Source organism: Petaurus breviceps, unplaced genomic scaffold (genome assembly GCF_028583685.1).
Source record: "Petaurus breviceps papuanus isolate PSGF00001 unplaced genomic scaffold, PetGlider_PUasm1.0 688, whole genome shotgun sequence".
NCBI lineage: Eukaryota > Metazoa > Chordata > Mammalia > Diprotodontia > Petauridae > Petaurus > Petaurus breviceps.
Genome location: NW_027186457.1, coordinates 23,195,401 through 23,217,900, shown reverse-complemented (window position 1 = coordinate 23,217,900; position 22,500 = coordinate 23,195,401). Strand labels below are relative to the sequence as shown.

Sequence of the window (22,500 nt, the reverse complement as noted above, 5' to 3'; positions counted from 1 at the left end):
GTCTCTGAAAAGGCTCCTGGCACCAAGCTGGGCAGAAAGTAGATATTCAATAAATACTAGTACTTTTTTTTTGGGGGGGGGGGTGAGGGGAAGGCAAGGCAGTTGAGGTTAAATGACTTGCCCAAGGTCATACAGCTAGTAAGTGTTAAGTGTCTGAGGCCAGATTTGAATTAAGGTCCTCCTGACTCTAGGGCTGGTGCTCTATTCACTGTGCTACTTAGTTGCTCTAATATCAGTGCTTTAATGAGGGATGAACTGCAAGAGAAAGCATCTTACCTCTCTGCGTCCTGATGCCCCATACATACATTCATGAGCGCATTACACACAAAGCTATAGCGGTTGGCCGCATTGTCACTGAGAATCTTGCCCAGCATGGAATAGTTGACGTTATGAGCAGAGGGATTCTCAATAAAATCCAACATGAACTCAGGGTCCCACAACAAGTTAGAGTTGGAAGGCTGCACATTGCTGTAGATGGTCTGCTTTACTTTTGAACAGGCACTACTGAGGATTAAAAAACAAACAGAGAAGTTGTGAAAAATAAATAAATCCAAGCAAAGTTAAAAGGTTGTTTCACGGAAGGGTATATTAAATAACAGAACTTTTAAAAATCGTACATTACTTTATAAGAGTTCCTTGCCTATATTCTGTTAACAAGATTACATAATGGCTATGAACAAAAAATGCCTTTATTCATCATCATTTTTATTACTGGTCAGACCTGTTATTTCATTAGTATAACATGGAATTCCCAGGTGAGGAAAGGCCTTTCACCAATGTGGGTCAGTACCTTCTTTGAAATGTATAGTATTAGCCCTTCAAGCAATGTTGTGAAACTCAGACAGAAACAGGGTCCACGAATCTGTACATAAAGATCCCTGCAGGTCCCACATTGATTTAGTTTTAAAATGTAATGCTACCTGTGTTTTGCATTTTTTATTCATTTTTGTCAAAAAATTTCCAATTACATTTTAAGCAGGTTCAGGCCACACTCAGCATGTTGCAGGATGACTCTTTGACACCTCTGGTTTAGAGTAATAAGAAGTTAAGTAATACATTTGAAGGGGAGACTCCAACTCAGGTCTCTGGGATACCAATACACTACAATGTTTTTCATTATTGCTATTGTTGGTATGAGGGAGGAAGTGTGGTACACTGGATTTTGATTCAGAGGAGCTAGGTTAAAATCTTGGCTGTAATTGACTTTGGGAATGTCACCTAATTTTAGCTTTTCATCTATAAAATGAAGGAGACTGGACTAGACAAGCTCTATGGTCCCTTCATATCTAACACTAGGCTCCTGTTACATAGGACCTGTGATTTCATCAATGCAGGCAGCTCCTAGATCACAGAGTGCAGGGCCTGGAGTCAGGGAGACTCATCTTCCTGAGTTCAAATCTAGCTTCAGACACTTCCTGGATGTACGAACTTGGGCAAGTCACTTAACCCTGTTTACCTCAGTTTCCTCATCTGTAAAATGAGCTGGAGAAGGAAGTAAAACCACTCCAGTATCTTTGCCAAGAAAACCTCAAATGGGGTCATGTAGAGTTGGACATGACTGAAAGGGCTGAACAACAAATTTATCCCAAGTCACAAAGCTAGTATATATACTAGGGGGGGGATCTGAACTCAATCTCATGAGCTTGCTCTTGCTTTCTCCCCCTCCTCCTTTTTCTTCTCTTCTTCCTTCCCTCTCTCCCCTCTCCTCTTCTCTCTTTCTCCATCATTCTGATTTACCATTCAGAAATACTGCTATTTATAGTGTGGAACAGATGCACCTGGATCCCAAGGTCCTATGATTTAGTCAGCAAAAACGTCCCCATCTGACAGTGGGGTGTCACTAGTGAGCATTTTGATTTAAAATGTAACTGAACCTTTAAGTCTGTTAAAGAGGTATCCCCCCTCTCTGAAGACGTTCTGAGAGCACCGCTGTTCATGTGTGAGTCAGTGAGCCGGCCTCTGAATTCACAAGGATTTTCCAACAGAAAAGAGTAAATTTCCCAGAGATATCTGCCTTCTTAATCTTCAGTTATGACACATTGTCTGGTGTTACATAAGATAAAGTGATTGGTGATTTTCAGCACAGGGGATGTGTTCTGCACCCATTCATCCCATGGATAAGAATCATGCCCCATCAGACAGAAGCAGCCACAGAATTTAGTCTGATTTACTGGACTCACGGAATGAAAAGGATGAAATTAACAGAGTTGACAAGTAGTCCACTAGATGGCAGTGCCATACAATTACCCAAGAATGGCCCCCTTTTCAGAAAATACTCAAAGCTGTGACTCAAAATCATCACAACTGAAGAAAAAAAAGGAATTTTCAATTGAGTTTCATGTAAAGATTAAGCTGGTGACCAGGGACTGCTTTACGTTTCTTTGCAATCGTAGCTAAGTCCAAGGTTTTATACGTTGTATATGACATTAGATTGGCCAAGATATCTATCTTCCATCTTTTTCCTTTTTCCACCTGCTGCTAAATCTATTTTCTCCATGTCCTCCAACCAACTTTTTATTGTCTTTTATTTCTAACTCTTAAAAAATTCTCTGCCCGAATCTCCAATGCTATTATTAGCCATCAATCTCTTTACTACCTATCATAAGCTCTCCCTCTGTAATATCCTCCTTCTTTCATTATTATTCTTTTCCATTCTCAGCTTCTGCTTTGACTCATTATTTGGTTTTTCTCCTTCCCCTTCCCCCTTCCCCTCCAAAAAAGAAATCATTCTTCAAATGTTCTGGCTTTCCTAAATTTCTCTGATTTTCTCCACTGCCAATTATACAAGATGGGGGATGACATTGAATACTTGCACAGTAAAAATATTCTTGGTGTTACAAATGTTCCTTTTACCTCCTCCACTCCAGCTTTTTAATTTATTCTAACAAAGTAGCTAAGAAGCCTAAAATGAAGTCTATTTAACATCTTTATACTCATTCCATGGTTACTGTGATTTCTTCTTTCCTCTCTCCCTTCTTCTTTCCTTCCTTCCTTCCTTATCTGTGGATCTTTCAACATAAATGGCTTTTTTTATTCCGTAATTCCCCCCTCCCCCTACTTTAAGCTCTTTCCAATCAAGCTTTAAGCTTTTTCCAGTTTAAGTACTCTATGGACTGTGTCATCTAACTACTGATTAAGATCAGCAATTCTGAATTCTTACTAGTATTTCCAGGTAAGAGTTCATCTGTATAATCTCTTCAATAGATTGGGAAATTTTTATGAAGTGATGAATTTGATGTACAGAGAAAGAATTTAACAGGTTTGTCTCAGAAGTCTAATATATATATTGATGTGATCTAATACATAATATAAGGATTATATAGGCTAAAACAATCCTAATTAATACAAGTCAATCAATACAAATATAGAAAGGTTACTGTACTGGATTCCGGAAATGAGGCCGGAGAGAGACTTCATGGAAATAGCAAAGCTATCAGTTTATATGTTCCACGTCCCTTTTGCAATAAAAAATGAGTTCATATCATGATAGTTAATAGGAATAGAGTTTGTAGACCCAAAAACACAATCCCAAATCCAAGGGTTCTTAATTTTTTCTGTGTCATACACCACCATCATCCCCTTTAGCAGCTGAGTGAAACCTATGTATCCCTGCTCAGAATAATGTTTTTTCTTTTTTTATTTTATTATTATTTTTTAAAAGCAATTGGGGTTAAGTAACTTGCTCAAGTTTACATGGCCAATTATTTTGTGTGCGTGTCAAGTATCTGAGGCCTGAACTGATCTCAGGTCTCCCGATGCCGGGGCCGGCACTTTTATTCACTGCGCCACCTGGCTGCCCCAAGAATAATGTTTTTAAATAACTGAAGGGAATAATAAATTTTATTTAGAGGTTTGTGAAAATATTTGTATCATATTTTCTCTATACCAAATTCATGAGCCCTCCTAAAGGCTCTGGACCCCAGGCTAAAAACTCCTGAATTAGACTCAGTCAGCGTGTATGAACCCTATTCCAACAAGTCATTCATCTAGGCTTTCTCTCAATTAATCATTTAACAAGCACCTACTATATGCCAGGCACTATGCTAAGAACTGTGGATACAAAAAGAGGCAAAAGATAGTCAATCCCTGCCCTAAAGGAAGCTTACAATTGAATGGAGAGACAACAGACAAATATACACAAAGCAAGCTATACACAGGATAAATAGGGAATAATTAAAAGAGGAAAGGCATTGGAGTTAAAAGGTATTGGGAAGACTTCCTGGAGAAGGTAAGATTTTAATTGGGACTTAAAGGAAGCCTGGGAGGTTAGTAGTTAGAGAGGAGGGAGAGCATTCCAGGCATGACAGACAGCCAGAGAAAATGCTTAGAGCAGAGAAGGGACTGACAGTCTTGGAACAGTCACGAGTCCAGAATCACTGGGTTGAAGAGTATCTGTTGAGGAGTTAGGTGTAACAAGACTGTAAAAGTAGGGAGGGGCTAGGTTATAAGGCTCCAAATTTATGTTACACAGCCTCAACTGGGCCCTCACTACTGCTCAGCAATCAGTAAAAAAATAAATTTGGGGTAGACCTAGTCAGAACAGTCGTGTGGTTTTTTTCCACTTTCATTTAGCAGTGAAGGTAACAAATTGGGGGAGTGATCCAAGCCTGAGGACTGCCTAGATGTAATCAAAGACATGATAAGAGGGACAGGAATTCTAGAGAGGACACTGTACAAATGAATTGGTTCACCAAAGGGTCAAAAGAGAGAGTGGCTAGTGCATGGGAGATGGCCTGGGGGAGAATGGAGATGTTAAGGGTTTGGAAATCAGTGTGGTTGAAGAGTAAGGTTATGTAAAGGAAAAAAGCCAATAAGATTATGGTCAGATAAGGGGATTTCAGAATTCTTACACATAAAGGTGGTACTTTTGTTCCTGATGGCAAGATCAATAGTATAACCATCTTCACGTGTGCTTGACACTGAGAAGAGATATAGTTCATGGAAGGTAAGTAGGTTGAGGACCTAAGTGGTTAGGGCATTTGAGGAAGACAGAATCTGTGAAAAGTATTCAGGAATGTGAACCAGAAAGCAGGTAGCCTTAACTACAAATTAAGACAAACATCTTCTAAGAAAGCTGGAACCCCAAACCAAAGTTTCTTCTATGTTTGATGACTATGGTCCCAGTATTGCTAAACAAAGATTGAAACAATTTTTTTCAAAATGAAATGATTAGGAAGTGGATCCCCACATAGCACCCACTCAAGAATAGAGTGTTGAAGAAAAGGAAACCCAGTGTACCGTATTCTAAAAAGTTCTACAAGAGTTTTCAGGGTTGGGGAACCTGTGGCCTCAAGGCCCTGGCATAGAATATTAAAAAAAAAAATAACTTTCCAGTGTTTGTTTCCCATGAATCAGTTAGAATAAAAATTTTTAAATGGCAATTTCATGATACAAAAAAAAGTCAATTAAAAATGAGAAATATATGAATCTTAAGGAAAAATCACAATCTACTACGTGTTTGAAACTGTATATAAAGGTAGCACCAAGGCAGCAAACAGCTAGAATTAAAAAATGATGAGGTAACTCCTGGAATTGATTTTTTTCTTTTAAAATTTAAGGGCACCCAGGTAAATTTTAGTATTGTTTATTTGAAGTGAATCCCACCAGTATTCAACATGAATAATTCTTAATTTTTTATTTTATTTTTTTTGCTTTTAGGGCAATTGGGGTTAAGTGACTTGCCCAAGGTCACATGGCTAGTTTTTTTTGTGTTAAATGTCTGAGTTCGGATTTGAACTCAGGTCCTCCTGACTTCAAGGCCAATTCTCTATTCACTGTGCCACTTAGTCACCTCAAACATGAATAATTTTTGATGAGATTGATAATGGTTATTGATGAATTATTCCTTCTTAAAGTTTAAGATTCAAAGTTGCATGATTTCTGAATGTGGTGGTTTATATTTTTAAAAGACACGTTGTTAAAATTTTTTAAATTGCCCTGCTTATTATATTGCATTATATTGTTTTACATTATTTGAGAATGTTATATATTGTCATCATGATTATACATTCTCATGCTAAGAGAAGGAAAAATAATTCCATATTGTCTTTAATAATGCTAGGAAATTCTGAAAATCAAATTAGTGTATCCCACTAACTTTAATAACTGATAGCAGTCATTATAAAAGACTTCTATGTTTACCATATAAAAAGTTACCATAGGAAAACAGAGTAGGCACATCTTCAATAAGACAAACAGAAATAAATATCACAATGTCATGTGCTGTGGTTGATTAAGGTCATGTTTATAATTGGCTAAAAAAAAATCAACTTCTCCACTGAATTTTTTTTTTGCCCACCTTTCTCTATGATTGCTACTGCTCCATCATCAATAGCTTTCACTGAAATGACATTTCCTTAACTGAGAAAGACAAAACAGTATAGGCATATATTTTTTAAAGACTTCTAGCCCAGCTCTTGGGGACATTTTAATGTTATTTTCATACACCTACCTGAAGAGGTCTCCAAATTTACTTCTTAGATGGCTACATGACACATAGAGATCATAGAGGTAGGCTAAGATGCATCTTTCTGGGGAGGAACATTCTGATGGGTTGACCACATGCTTTACAACACCACACAATCTAGAAGAGTTGTAGGGGAGAAAGGGAAAAACATTTTAAATATTAGACCGTTCAAATTGGTAATTTTACCAAAGAGCTTGATCTACTGGGAGGAATTATAAAAATTGTTTCCTAGTCTACTACTAGAGAGGCAAAGTATCAAGACATTAAACTCCACAAAAAAATAAACTTGGAAAGAAGTAAGGAAATATCAGGAGCACCCTCTTAAGTGAATGCATATGAAACAAGGAGAGCATTATAAAACAGAATACAATCAGTAAGCTCTATTCAGAATCAAGCTATACAAGATGAGCTTTAAATTTCATAAGTTCCTCGCAGCTTTTACTTTCACTTAAAAGAGTGGTTCATCATTAAGTAACATGGTGAGTTCCCAAGAAGTTTTTGAAACTTCCTCCTTAATGTTCTTAAAAATAATGAATTGCTAAGAATACATCACGTAACAACTAAACAGCCCTCTCTTCATTACAATTTATGGTGGTGACTTTCTATAACTTCTATAGTTATTTGAGACTAAGTGATAAAAGTTGCCTTTTATTCATAGAAAAACCCTACTGGAATATAGGACCTAAAAACTTGATCAAACTTGCAGTCACAGCCTAGAATCCAACCAGTTTTATATTCTTCCTCTAGCAAAGGCAATATCATGCTAATAAAGTATGATTGTTTTCATGGCCTCACACTGTTGGCTTTCTACTTGAATGGGAAGATGGAGGCCATCTAAGATGAGCTCCCTTGGTTTTCTTTCATTCCTCATAATCTCTCACTATCATCACTCATTCTTTCCTTCTTTGGCCTGGTCACAGAAGAAATGATATCTCCAAGAAAAAGCATCTCCATTCTTCATTGATTCTACTCCCTGTGACCCAGATTCCATTCCATCCTGCCTTCTATACAACCTTGTTTCAGTAACTATTGTCTCTCTTCTTCAATGTATCTTTAGGCTTTTACTTGTAGGCTCATTCCCCTTCTCATCATTCTACTGAAATGATATCTTTTGTTAGGAAGCAGGATATAATTTGCTTCCTAAGTGGCAAGCTCATTCAAATACAACTGCACAGGTTCTAAGTTAAATGGAAGGACAGAAATCGTTCCCCTCAACTCCCCTAACAATTAGCTGTATGAAACACTATCCATTTCTTCTATTTTTCCCTTACTCCTCCTCACCCCTCTCAACTAGAATTTCTCTTCCTCTTCATGGACTGGAAAAAATATAATTACATTTACTAAGGGAACTTTGTTGATTCTAATCAATGAGCCCAAAGTTAGGAAAAAGATTCATCACTCCCAGACCAACTCCTACCAAGGTCTGACTCAAAACCAACATAGAAAACATGGAGAAACAAAGTCTCAGGAACAAATAAATGCCTGTCCTTGGCCCCTCTTCATAAAACAATGAAGTCAATGTTAAATGACTATTTTCTTTTCTTCTGTTTTTGGAACCAATGGTACTAAAATGTCTCAACCTGATGCCTAATACTGGCTACAACTGAAACGCATAAAAATGACATATTAAATTTTTTATATGTCCAATTAGGCAATTTTCAATTCTTTATGATAAACAGAGGGAACAAGGTAGCCAAATAATAGCCTTTGGTAGACTGAGTCCATCATTATCTTTGAAATCAGAGGAGATTCTCTTTAATGGCGCTGTAGCATACTCTGAAAGCATTTCATCTTTTCACTTTTCAGTTATCCTTGTCCAAAAACCTGGATGTTCTACTACTCACAATATGGATGCCCCAGTGTTCTTGTGGGAAGGGTATTTTATAAGGCAACTGGTTGTTAGTACCTATAGATTCTACTATTGAAAAGTAACCACTAAATGTTTTTCATGGCTTCATATGTATGAGTATTAGATTTCTTATCTTCTCAATGTGGGAATGGAGGGGGAGTGAAGGGAGAGAGAAAATTTGGAACTAAAAATAACAATTTAGGTGAAAAATTTTTGAAAAGATAGAAAAATACTACTATTGGGGGGAGAAGGGAGAAGACATCCAATTCAGATGATTTTCACAAGAAGAATATACTTCTTTTGAAAAACTGGGAAAATTGACATGTTCTTGTTGTAGTAAGGACAATACAGCTGGGACCCTAACTGGACTACTCTTCAGCTAGGATACCTGAAGCCCATACCCATTACCCTTTAGGCTCTTTGCTAGGTTATCACCACTTTTTCCCACCCATTGCACATCATAAATAGAGACATGACCTTTCAGGACTACGAACCCTTCAAACACTTGGGCAGTCTGGTCTGGATTCAGGATGAGACAGGCATGATAGCGCCTCAGCACAGCCACAATACACACGCACAAGCCTGTGGTATAACTTCCTGCCAAGCTGGAGGACTTCAGAAGCAATTCTGCCTCTACCACACTCAACTCATTGAGCAGCTGAAACACAAGGGGACACAAGCAAAAGCAGCATTTAAATAATAAAAGCAAACAGTCTACACTAATTATTCCTAATGTCCTTACCACCTCTTCTCCTGCCTCCCCCAAGAATTCCCATGCATATAGCAATCCCATGCCCTGAGACAAAAAAAAAAAAAAAAGAAAGAGAAGACCTAAAGAATGGGTAGCAGAAAAACAGGGAGACTGTTGTTGTTTTTAAAATCTTCTCTGTCAAGGTCTTTCTTTTGTCTAGACGCTGTATTGCATAACACCAGGAAGTATCTATGACTAAAATAGTAGTTGAAACTTGAGAGTAACTTTGTAGACCTGCCTGGTATATTGAGATAATCACGATACTCTTTAGAATATAGATTTGATTTCCTCTTGAAACAATACTTCATTAGAAATTGCAAGGGAAACTGTTCCTGTGAATTGCTCTCCAGAAGCATGAATTTTTCATGAGTGTCCCACAAACACACTGGACTAATTTTTTTTTAAAGCAATCGGGGTTAAGTAACTTGCTCAAGGTTACACGGCCAGGTGTTTCTGGGTGGGTGCTAAGTATCTGAGCCCAGATTTGATCCCCAGGTCATCCTGACACTGGAGCCGGTGCTCTTACTCGCTGAGCCACCTGGCAGCCCCTGGACTAATTTTCAATAATGGTTTTGTTTTAACATAGAAAATGCTCCACCATGAATCAGATAAAATACCATGTCCATTATTAAAAGGGAACCATTTTTCAACTTAAAAAAGATGAATCTGGAATATTCTTGCACTATCCCATGTAACTTTTTAAAATGAAACATGTGAAGATATATCTAATAAACAATCACTGTAGTGGGAAAGGCACAGGGTTTGGAGTCCAAAGTCTTGGGATCAAGCCTAAGGACTGTTTGTTATTAGCTAACCTTGGGGAAAAATAATTTATCTTTCCAGTCTTATTTGTTTCTTTTTCAAAACTTGAGATAATAATAGTTGTTCTAAGTATGTCATAAGGCTGGGATGGAGATAAAATAAGAATTCAATTCAAAAAACATCTGTTGAGCGTCTACTCTTTTTGTAGGGCACTGTGCCAGGAGCTAAGAACAAATGCTTGGCAAATATTAAGATCTTATTAAATGCTTACTTATTGGTTACACTGGGGTTAGAGAACATGTAAATGTTTTTAACCTTAAATCAATACATAAAGGTGAGCTGTTGTTAGACTACTGTTAAGAATAATAATGATATTAATAATAATAACATAATAGCTAACAGTTATATAGCACTTTAAGGTTTGCAAAACACTTTGGAAATATCTCATTTTACCCTCAAAATGACCCTGAGGGATTTTACAAAAGGAGAAACTGAAGCAAGGAGAGGTTAAGTAACTTATGTAGGGTCATGCAGCTAGTGCCTGAGGCTGTCTTCCTGATTCCAGGACTTGTTCACTACGCTATAGGCCACCTAGCTGACAATAAATAGACACCTACTTTATGTTTAGAAATTATCTAAGTGATTATATAGGCTTGAAAATCTGTGAGAAAAGCCTTGCACGTTTTTTGTTAATATTGTTATTGCTGATTCCTTTGGTACCTGTATTGCAAAGTCAATAAGCCCGTTGATGTTCAAGGCTGGCTCCATAAGATCAAAGATAAGTTGAATGTGGTGTGCCAAGGGAAGATGGTAGGATGTTCCTGAAGCAAAGCTGGTTATCTGTTCTAGTACATTACTAGAGATCTGGTAAAAGAAAAATGTACTATTAGTTTTCATTGAAAAAAAAATGTATTCTGAATAACACGGGAGAAAGGTGCATTGATATAGGACATTAGTTAAGAGAACATAACAATTAACTTCCAAACAGATCATAAACTCTAACATTACTTTGTTTTCAAATTTGATATCAAATTTCACTTGGTAGACCCAAATTGGGAACAAGAAAGTCAATGTCTTTAAACACTATGAGCTGGGTATCCTATGTCACACTGAGGCAGGTCATTTACACAATTGATCTAGGATTTTGTTTAGTTCATAACTACCTATTACTCACTGGTTGCAATGTGATAACAGAATCTAACGACATGATTAACTGAATTATCTCTTAAATGTTCCTACAATATAATCAGGAGCTAAAGACTTTTCATGATGAAAACAATTCACCAGCATTCTTCCAAAGAAGGATATTTGAAAGAAATGGAAATGAAAGTATGGACTGATATATATCATACTAAAGACTATATATCTTGTCTAAACAAATCTGAAAGTTGTCTAGCAGAACTAGAAAAGACAAGTTGTACAACCTATGTTCTGAGGTAGTGGAAACAGGATCAAATTGAACTCATTGGTAGGGAGTACCTGAGATGTGACTTGATGTTGGTCAAAATACGAGAGCAGCTGTAGTTTTGTGAATACAGTCTCCAGCGTCGGAAAGGTTTCTTGTTTGCTTTTCCTGGCTTTTTGTCCTTCGTCCTCAACTTAATAAATAAAATAAAATTACAGTCTGGTCATTTTGAATTTAATGAAGGCTGAATAACAGTACTATAACAGACTATCAATGTCTTTGAATATATCTATAAACTAAATTTGCAATGGTGCAATGTCTAACTCGTATTCTTCCTTGAAGTTTCAACTATAGAAAAGAAACAACTAAAATGCTTTATTGCTTTATGAGAAACAGTAGAGCATGAAATCAGATCACATCAAAGTATAAATGATGTAGAGACATGGGGGAAGGGGGGGAGAAACCTAAAACAGAAAGCATTTCCTACAGCAACAGTTCTCAAACTTTTTGTTCTCAGGACCTCTTTATCCTGTTAAAAACTGCTGAGGAAGGACCTCTCCAAAGAGCTTTTTGCTTATTTATCATCTTAGAAATGAACCATCTTAGTATTATGACCTTGGGTACCCATCCAAAGAGTCCTGGGGAGCTCCAGGGGTTCCAAAAAAAAATCACACTCGAGGTGGCTAGGTGGCGCAGTGAATGCAGCACCAACCCTGAAGTCAGGAGGACCTGAGTTCAAATTCGACCTCAGACACTTAACAGTTACTAGCCGTGTGACCTTGGGCAAGTCGCTTAACCCCAACTGCCCTCCAAAAAAAAAGCAAAAAAAAAAAATCACACTTTGAGAACCAATGTTCTACTGTAAGACATTGGAGGAACCCAATAAAAGGACGAAACTAAAAACGTAAGGGGAAACCTAGACTGGAATTTTAAAGATTTTCCTAAAATATGGATTCTGTAATTAGAAATACTTGGCAAATTTGAGAAGTTATCTAAGCCTCAATTTGAACAAGGGGATTGAATTAATAGGCTTTTAAAGTGCCTTCTAACTCCAAAGCTAGCATTCTATGTCCATATAAGGGGCGTTTCATTTCATTAATTAATCAAGGAAGAATTTTATTCTAGAGATTCAGTAACTTTAAAAATATAAGAATAATATCAGATACTGGGAAAGTTGTAGGTTAGAGTGAATCCTAAAATAGATATTTTCAATGGTCTAAGTAATGGCTTTATTTAGAAACATTAGTCCTTTTCCTCTATACATCATGATAGGTCCCAGCACTAGGACCTATTATTGTCTACTGTATAACTTGTTGCCTCCAGGAGAGGGGAACCTGCAGCCTCGAGGCCACATGTGCTCCTCCATGTCCTCAAGTGTAGCCCTTTGACTGAATCCGAACTTCATAGAACAATCCCCTTAATAAAAGGATTTGTTCTGTAAAACTTGGACTCAGTAAAAGGCCACACCCAAGGACCTAGAAGGCTGCAGGTTCCCCAGGCTTGGCTAGCCCTTCAGCAAAGGTGTATCATAGATTTAGAGCTGGAAGGGGCCTCTGGAATCAGATATAAAATCCTCTTCTTCAAAGCACTTTATAATATAGCCCTTACTACCTTTGCAGTTTTCTCATACCTTACTACTATACAGAATAATACTGGGGATGCTTCAAAATGGGGACGCTGGCCTTCTTGCTGTTCCACAAACAAGACACTCCATCTCCAGATTCCATGCATTTTCAATGACTACCCTCATGCCCTATGCCAGGAATGGTTTTCCTCCTCATCTCCACCTCCTGGTTTCCCTGGCTACCTTCATGTTCCAGTTAAAATCCCACCTTTTATGAGACTTTCCCGATTCTTCCTTAAAGCTAGTGCCTTCCTTGTGAGATTAACCACAATATATCCTGTATGTATCTTGTTTGTACATGTTGTTTCCATGGTATTTCCCTCAGACTGTGAGCTACTTTTTAACTTTTTTTTTTTTGTAAACCTAACACTTAGCACAATGCTTGGAACATGGTAGGCATTTAATAAATGCTTTACTGACTGCCCTCCCCAGGGTCAGACAGGCAGAAAACATCAAACATGTGATTTGAACCCAGGTTGTCTGACTAAGGAATCAGGCCACCCTAAAGGCTGAATGTAGGCTGGGGAAAAGAATTCTTAAGGTCATAAAATATGTTCTTATATATGAAGTTCTTAAAAAAATTTTTTTTACTGATATGTATTGCCTACATTTTCCCCTGTATCTCTTCTCCTTATCCCACCCAGAGAACTACCTCAAAGAGTTCTGAAAAATAAAAAGAGGAAAAGAATTTTAAAAAAATTTGACAAATACTTAGATTTCTCAAACTTCTTATTTTTATAGTATGAAGTTGGTAACTGTTTATGGGCCCTAGGAAACGAATCTTTTTGGGTTTCATTAAATACCTGAAATTCACAAGCCAATATGGTCATGGGTAATTTAGTAAAAATCCTCATACCACCAAATGTAAGGGAAATCTTTGCTTTCTCAATTTTTAAAGTATAAGGAAAGCCATTTAAAAATGTTCTTGGGTAGCTTCTTACAGTTTCTGACAATGCTCAGTGGCAGATAAAAGCTAAGGCTAACCTAATTTTTGGCCCTAATTAAACTAATTTCCTTTCTGTTCTGTGGAAGAGAAAGGGGCTGGGGAGATAGAGAAAGGTTGATCATTTGTTTTATTACCAAAATAAGTCTTCTCTCTAACTAGCCAAGTAATTTTGGGAAAATAATGGTGGAATATTTTGATTTTTTTATTTTACTTTTCATCTCAAATGGACCAAGTTACTATAAAATTAGAAAATTATCATAATATCAGAAAATTCCAGAAAAAAATACCTCTTTAGATAGCTGTGAGAAAAGCTACAATATCCTCATGGTTTCCTGATGCTCAGCCATTGAGAATATCCTACTCTACCAGATAAGCAAAAATGGATGGCCCTTCTCAAAACTTCGAGCAATTCTAATAATGGAAAGGATCTAGCCAGTCAGTGAGGGAGCTCACTGACTCACAGAAAGGGGTATAAGGAAAGACTCTTCTGGGGAAGGGGAGATGGTGAACCAGCAAAGGAGTGAGTTTGAAATTTTCCCAGAAGATATCAGGAGCCAGGTTAGGCTTCTAAATAGAAGTGTGACAACACTAGCTTTATGTGAAAGGAAATTTAGTCTGTCAGGAGTTTGGGGGAGGGGAGGGGAGTCAGGGTAGAAGGTAGAGAAGGAGGCCATGCAGGTGGTAGGATGGGGGACAGTAGTAGTAGAGGAAGCCTGATGGGAGAAGCTGTGAATGTGGAGGGTGCTGGCCAACGGGCTGAGAATAAAGAGTAGTCTTTGCTTTGTCTCCCCCTTCATACTCCCAATTCCAGCCTCCTACTGATCAATGCTCAGGCCAAAATTTACTGGGAATTAAGCAGCAAGGGGGAGGATGGGAAGGGTGAGAAAAGGGAGAGAGAAGACTTAAAGGAAGAAGGGATGGAGAGGGAATGTACAGAGAAGGGGATGAGGGAGGCTTCTAAATACAAAATCAGGACTAGGAAGAACTCTGGAAAAGATGGAGAATAAGGGGGTGGGGGAGAAGAAGTTAGTGAAGAGGAATCTGGGAGTCATTATTCTCTCACTGTAAGCTTGTAATAAGCTTGTAATAAATAAGCATCAGTACCACCCTCTCCCTCCCCAGTCAATCGACAAGCATTTTTTAAAACAGTTTTTAACTTTCTCCCAGTCACTGTGCTAGATGATAGGAGACACAAACATTCAAGCAAAGTAGTCCTTGCCCTCAAGAAGCTTATATTCCCTGTGTATCTTTTTGAGCACACACCACCACTGTATATATTTTATCAATTATGTATATATATGTATATATAAACTGAATGTGTGTATCTAATGCTATACTAATAAATTTTATGCCTTAAAAGTTTTTAAAACTTTAAAAATGTAAAAGGCTGAGATAAAGATGAAATAACATTATGACTGATCATTCTGAGTCTTATTTACTGCATCCTCATCCAGATTATACCCACTAACCATGGGTGGCCCTCAGGGCTCTGTCCTGGGTCCTCTTCTTCTTCTTCTTTCCTACTTCACCTGGTGATCTCATCAGCCGTCACGGATTTAATTACCAACTTTGTGCTGATGATTCTCAAATCTACCTTTTCTGCCTTAACCTCTCTGCTGACCTTCAGTCTCTCTTCTCCAAATGCCTTTCAGGCCTATCAAACTGGGTGTCTAGTAGACACCTTCAACTCAGTATCTTCAAAATGGAGCTCAAAATGGAACCCCTAAATCTTCCCTCCCCCTACCTTTCCCCTCCCACTGTAGAGGGCACCACCACCCTTCCAGTCTGTCAGGCTCACAGTCAGGGAGTCATCCGGGATTCCTCACTGTCTCACTCCCCATATCCAATCTGCTGCCAACACCTGTTGATGCCCCTTTGCAACAGCTCTCAAATATTCCTCCTTTTCTATTTTAAAACTGACATCACTCGACTAACTTTGGTAGAATGGGCTCCTCTCACCAATACAAGGTTATAAGACAATTCCAAAAGACTCGCAATGGAAAAAGATGTCCACATCCAGAGAAAGAACTGCAGAGTCTGAATGCAGACTGAAGCAAACTGCTTGCTCTCTCTTTGTTTCCTCTTTCTCATTGTTGACTCTATGGGTTATAATCCTTCTTTAAAACCTGATTAATGTTTAATGTGAAGGTATTTGTAGATCCTATATTTGATTGCATGCCTCCATTGGGGGTAGAGGGGGGAGGGAAGAGGGGGAGAAAATTTGAGACTCAAGGGAATGTGGAACTGAATGTTGCAAACTAAAAGTAAATAAATAAAATTAAAAAAAAAAAACTGCCATCACTCCGGTTCAGGCCCTCAACACCTCGCGCCTTGATTACTTGATACTTACTTGATTGCTAACATCCTGCTGATCGGTCTGCTTGCCTCCAGACTCTCCTCACTCCAATCAGTCCTGCATTCATTCACTAAAGTGATTTTCCTAAAGCACATCTAGGATCCTGCCACTCTTCTACTCAGCAAATTCCAGTGGCTCCTTATTGCTTCCAGGAGCAAATACAAAATGCTCCCTGGAACATTCAAAGCCCTCCATAACCTAATCCCATACCTTAATTCCCCAATACATACTCTTCCATCCAGTGACAATGGCCTTCTGGCTGTCCCACAACCAAGACACTCCATCTCTCAGTTCTGGCCATTTTCTCTGGCTGCCTCCCATGCTGAGGACATTTTCCCTCCTCCTCTTGGCTTGCTGGATTCCCTGGCTTCCTTTAAGTCCCGACCTTCACCAGGAAGCCTTCCCTAACCCCTCTTAATTCTAGTGCCTTCACTCTATTCATTATTTCCTATTTATTCTGCATATAGGTCATTTATACAAAATTGTCTGCTATCTTCCCATTAGATTGTAAGCTCCTTGAGGGCAGAGACTGTCTTCTGGCCTCTTTTTGTATCTCCAGTACTTTTCCCAATGAGTGGTAAACAGTATGTGTTTAATAAATGCCTTAATGACTGACTGTCTCAAATCAAGAGGAGCCATTGGAATTTACTGAATAGGGAAGTGGTATGGGCAGATATGTCCCTTATTATGTCCTATCATTTTGGCAGCCGAGTGGAGAAGAGACTAGAGGACCAATGGGAAGGTTACTGATGCGGTCCAGGCACAAAATCATGAGCATCTGAACTAGGACTGTGGCTGTGTGAGCAGAAGAGAACAGATGTAAAAGACGGGGGACATAGAACCAATCGCTAGTATATTTGGCAACTAATTAGACAATGTCCCTGTGAGATACTGCAGAGGGAGAAGTCACAAAATTCAGCAGTAGACTGGATTTGCAGGGTAAGGGACAGTGAAGACTGGAGATGACAGAGAGGGTGGAACTTGGGGGAATATATGGCAGGTGCTCTGGCCAGAAATTGAGGAGATCAGAAGAGGGGTGGGTTTGGTGGTGAAGACATTGTAAAAAGAATGGCAATCTAGACCCTAAGCTATCCATCCTTGCACCAAACATTCCTCCCAAAGGGGTGAAGCAGCTCTACAGACACTAGATGATGGGGGAGAGAAACAAAGGGTGGGTATCTTAATATGGCATAGCAAATCTCAAGGCCAGAGTGATTTGGGAGGAGTCTCTGATGGACAGGTTCTGTTTTAAGCATAAATATAATAGCTTGGTGGAGAGGTTCTTAAAAAAAATTATCCTTTACGTATCGAAACTGTGAAGGTCATTGGGTGTCCTAGAGATGTTTGGAACTCCATTCCTCCAAAGCCCAATGTGGAGGATAAGTATTGCTTTTCTAAGTTTCACAGTATCTATATATGCTCACTTTTCCACTGTCTTCTTAATGACATCACTGTCTAGGTTCCTGTTTATAACCAAACAATATATTAGCCATGAGTGTAGAAGAGAAATGAATAAGCCCTAAAATGTTGCTGGCTCATGATGTTTGAATTTCATTGAGAAAACTCAAACTGGGAATTGTGGTCACGAGAAGGAAAATTATACTTGTGCTGAACCACACAGCCACCAGGGAACTAATACAATCCTCACCTAAACCAGAATTCCCAGCTGAACATGTGGAACAAAGACCTCTATTGAAGGGGGTCCCTGACCTCTCTGATCAGTCCATTCCCTCATTCCACTTAGAAGGGCTCTATTTATGAGGAGGGTTTTTCTTTAAGTTGACTCTTCTACCCAACAAGTCAAAATTGACCTAAACTTTCACCCATTGCTAAATTATATTAACAAGCAATTAATTACCTACTCTGTGCAGGGCAGGACGCTAACCACTGGAGATGCAAAAAAATAAATAAATAAAACCCTCTTTGCCCTCAAGAAATTTATATTCTACTCAGGGCAGATGGTAATATATATATAAAAAAATAAATACATACAAAGCTAATTTTTTTGGAGTGGGGCAGAAATTGCACTCACAACTACTTGTGACTCTATCCTTTGGAGGTCAGTTGTATCAAAATTAAATCTCTATGTGATATTCCTTGAAATATCCAAGATATCTAGGTGGTATATTGGATGTGGAGTCAGGAAGACCTGAATTCAAATCTGGCCTCAGACACATCCTAGCTTAACTTCCATTTGATTCAGTTTCCTCAACTGGAAAATGGGGGTGATAATACCAAAACATGACTCTGGCATCCACCCTATGGCTATGTCTCCCTGTTTCATGCCATTTGTACAGCTCCATTCACCTCGTCACTCAGTACGAGCCCAACTGTGGATCTCTGAGGCTCTAGAACCAATCAGAAAAGCATCTGTATTGTGTAAGCCACGGTATTCTTCTAAAATATATCGGCAAAATCACCCTGGTAGTTTAATGAGTAAGTAAATAGTGTAAATAAAATAGGTAGTCATAGGTAGTCAACAAAGAAACCAGCACAAAAACTCCCCTATTCTGAATTATACAAGAAAAGAAATCATTGCCAGAGGTTCTAGTAAAGACCAAGAATTCCAGTGGCACCCAGAAATGTGTGCACACAAACATGTATGTGTGTATACATCTGTATACTTATACATACATAGATACACACATATACCAATATACCTACACATGCATTTACATATATGGATACAGATATACACACATATGTGTATAACCCTAACCCAACCATATATGTGTGTATGTATATATATAGATATCCACTATATATATATATATATATATATATATATGTACACATGTACACACACACGACTAAACTCTTGTTAGAAAAACAAAGACAAAAACACCTGAAAATGGTCTTTCTCTGAACATGGCCTTTCAAGATCACCTGTAGGCCAAGGGCTGCCTTTAAATGCTAAGGGCAGTAGAACTCAGCATATGATGTCAGATTTCTTTTTTATATGTTGACTGGTTTTTGCTGATTTTCTTTCTGCTCCTTCCACTTTTACCTCTCTTTCTTTTTGTTTTAATTAATTAATTAAATAGGAGAGGAGGAAAAGGATACAGGGAAAATGTAGGCAATGTAAAAATAAAAAAGCAATAAACATCATTTTTTTTTTTTTTGCTTTTTGGAGGGGGGAAGGCAAGGCAATTGGGGTTAAGTGACTTGCCCAAGGTCACATGGCTAGTAAGAGTTAAGTGTCTGAGGCTGGATTTGAACTCATATCCTCCTGACTCCAGGGCTAGTGCTCTATTCACTGTATCACCTAGCTGCCCCAACATCTTTTTTTTTTTTATTTTAATGCATGATTAATTCTGGAGAAAACATCTCTACAATTTTAATTCAGAATGCAAGCTCCCTGTGGGCAGGCAGGGACTGTCTGGCTTGCTTGAGTCTGTACCCCTAGCACTTGGCCCAGAGTAAGCACTTAAGAAGACAGGCTTTCCCTGTCTACCCTGACCTCCTCGTCTAACTGCCTGGGATGAGAAGTGGACACAGCTGTGTTCCAGACACTGCAGCACTGACCAAGGCCGTCTTACCCCCACATTCTGGCGTGCTCTTCTTGTTGAGAATTTTCAGGATATCTCTGGTAATCTTCTTCAGCTGATGTCTTGCCTCATCTCGCTCTTTCCCAACCCCGTACAGCAGAATTGTCCGCTGGTTACATTCATGGCTTGAAGATTCATCCTGTGAATGAGAGCACATATTGGGAAACCATTGTGTATGGTCCACAGTGGTGGGCTGAAGCCCCAACATTGCATGCACTAAGGGCAGCATCTCCAGGCTGCCATCATGGAAATCAGCAATGCTGCATTTCTCCCACCAATCCCTGCTCACTCATGCCAGCTTCCGTTTTCAACAACCTTGCTGCTCTAGTTAAAAACTATCAGGTACGCTGACTTTTTGGATTTAGACATTTAATGATGTGTGCTCAGGTGTCCTGTACAAGCTACTTTCTGATTATGGAAATTACGTTTAGTCACAATATGGCACTATCTCCACATAAACTAATAGATACTGCTCAGTACTAATTTCACAAGGTAAATAGTAATTATGAGAACTCTTATTTTCCTTTGTAGAGCAATAACTAAGACTGCATTCTTAAATAAATACAGAGCACCTTTATAACTAGTAATTCTGTCATCTAAGGCAAGAACCGCTAGATGTACCCAGGACAAACAGTAAGAAAGACACTGTGGCTGCTTTCTAAAGCAAATTTATTTGTGAGGTGGGAAAGACTTCTGGGTACCCAAGAGATGGAGAGATTCGGAAGTATCTCCCTAAAAATGGAGATTGAGAGCCCTGGACAATAAGACCAGGGCCATGGGAGATCTGGAAATGAAGCAGAGACAGGGCAAGCTGGTGAGCTTGCCCAATGCGTAGCCCACCTGGGGAAGGATAAATAAAATAATAATTTTATTTAATTTATTTTTTGCTAAATCAGTTATTTCTATCTGCTGAAGCAACCTCTCTATTTCAACCAAGTGCCAGTGGCCCCGCCCCTGTTATGGCTCAGATATTTATGGAGAAGTTGGGCTGGGCTTTTTTTTTTTTAATTTAACAAAAGGACACTTGTGAGATACTGCATGATGTACAATAAAATGTTTTATAGTTTATAAAGCCCTTCCCTTATGTTAGCATAGTCAGGCCAATAGTATTAGAAAGAATCCTGGATAAGTGAAATTAGTTTTTCAGAGTCCATAGCTACCAAGCACAGGAACTGAGATTCCAACTGAGGTCCTCTGAGGCTGACTTCAGCTTCAGGGCTCCCTCCACCAGACAGCATAGAACACGATGCCTTTATCTCTAAGACAAAATAGCATGTGGTACTATGGAAGCAACCCCACACTGAGATTTGTGAGACCTAGTTTCTGATATGTTCACATCAACAGAATGCTAAAATCTATAAAGATAAAATAGATTATCTAGAATTTTAAAAACCTATTCTTTTACACAAATCAATGAACCCACTAATATTCCATAACATTCATGATTATGATTTATTGTTGTTGAGTCATTTTTCTGTCATGTCCAACTCTTCGTGACCCCATCTGGGGTTTTCTTGGCCAAGATACTGGAGTGGCTTGTCATTTTTTTCCAAATTTTTTTTAATAGAGGAGGAAACTGAGGCAAACAGGATTAAGTGATTTGCCCAGAGTGAAAGAGCTACTCAGTGTCTGAAGCCAGATTTGAACTCAGGAAGATGAGTCTTTTTGACTCTAAGCCTGGTGTTCTATCCAGTGTACCACACAATTTATTTGGTCATTCCCTAATCAAGGAGCACATACAATGTTTTTGTTACTACATCCTCCCTCCACTAGGAAAATGGCAAATGACTGATTACATTATAATAAAAACAGTTACAAGCCTGTTAACAAATAAAATAATAGCCAAAGGTCAAGAGAGTCTAAATATTGATTTTAATTAGGACTTTTCATTTCTTAACTATTGGAAAATTGCTATTCATTCAACATTTTTCAGATCTACACACACACACACACACACGTCCTATATATGTATTTGAGTGTGTGTGTTTGTTTTTTATCACCTCCATTTCCAAATATGCCCTCCCTAAAATTTCTAGGCAGGAAATCATCCTTAGAAAAAAACAAAGTGAAAGCAGGAAAAGAAATCAATGTATCAACATGATCTAACAGTACAAGAATGTTCAGCACTCTTAGTCCACCATTGTTGCAAATAAGGTAAGGAGGTACTTTTTTCTTCTTTTAAGAATGAATGGATATCTTTATTTATTTGTTTGTTTATTGCTTTTTGGAGGGGGGGAGGCAGGGCAATTGGGGTTAAGTGACTTGACCAAGGTTACACAGCTACTAAGTGTTAAGTTTCTGAGGCTAGCTTGGATATCTTTATTTTTAAAAGAAAATTCTATGATTTCATGATACTTGGGATTTTTTTTTAACCAAAAAGCAAATTACTTGTCTCTCAAGCTAATTTTCTTAACATACAAAGAAAAGAGAAAAAGAAATTTCTTCACATGAAGAAAATGGACAAAGCTCCATTTGTACCCCAAATCAGGGCATGCCATCAAAATGAGAAAAATAAGGAATGCTACATTTAAAGACTTTCACCATGAACTGCTCCCTTAAGATGGAAAGGCACAAGTAGTGCTCTTAATCTGAACTTAATTCAATAATGCAAATCTACTCTTCCCAGAACTCCTATGGTTTCTATTTTACTGAGGTACGAAAATGACTTATTGGAATCTAAATGATAAGTTTATATGGAGAAAGCACAAATACAAATACATTTTCTCTAAAGGCCTCTTCCCAATAATCATTTTTGATAACCTAAAGACATTTTCATAGGTGCGATGCTCTGAA

General features: G+C 38.3%; 2 protein-coding genes across 3 annotated transcripts in view; one reads left to right on the top strand and one right to left on the bottom strand.

Annotated features, from left to right (window-relative positions):
• Nucleotides 1-22,500, bottom strand: part of MED12L (mediator complex subunit 12L) — a 393,990-nt gene that overhangs the window by 67,022 nt on the left and 304,468 nt on the right. The window contains exons 16-21 of the mRNA XM_069104779.1: nt 19,699-19,846; nt 11,308-11,426; nt 10,549-10,692; nt 8,810-8,973; nt 6,452-6,583; nt 277-504 (exon numbers count right to left, since the gene is read on the bottom strand). Of these exons, the coding sequence (XP_068960880.1) occupies nt 277-504; nt 6,452-6,583; nt 8,810-8,973; nt 10,549-10,692; nt 11,308-11,426; nt 19,699-19,846 (935 nt within the window). The remainder of the gene's footprint in view (nt 1-276; nt 505-6,451; nt 6,584-8,809; nt 8,974-10,548; nt 10,693-11,307; nt 11,427-19,698; nt 19,847-22,500) is intronic.
• The window catches only part of P2RY12 (purinergic receptor P2Y12), a 65,296-nt gene that overhangs the window by 27,801 nt on the left and 14,995 nt on the right, over nt 1-22,500 (top strand). The window contains exon 1 of one of the 2 annotated variants that reach the window (XM_069104770.1): nt 19,841-20,049. The exons of the other annotated variant lie outside the window; for it this stretch is intronic. The gene's annotated coding sequence lies outside the window, so the exon portion shown is untranslated. Of the gene's footprint in view, nt 1-19,840; nt 20,050-22,500 lie in introns of those variants that run through there. 2 annotated transcript variants of the gene reach the window in all.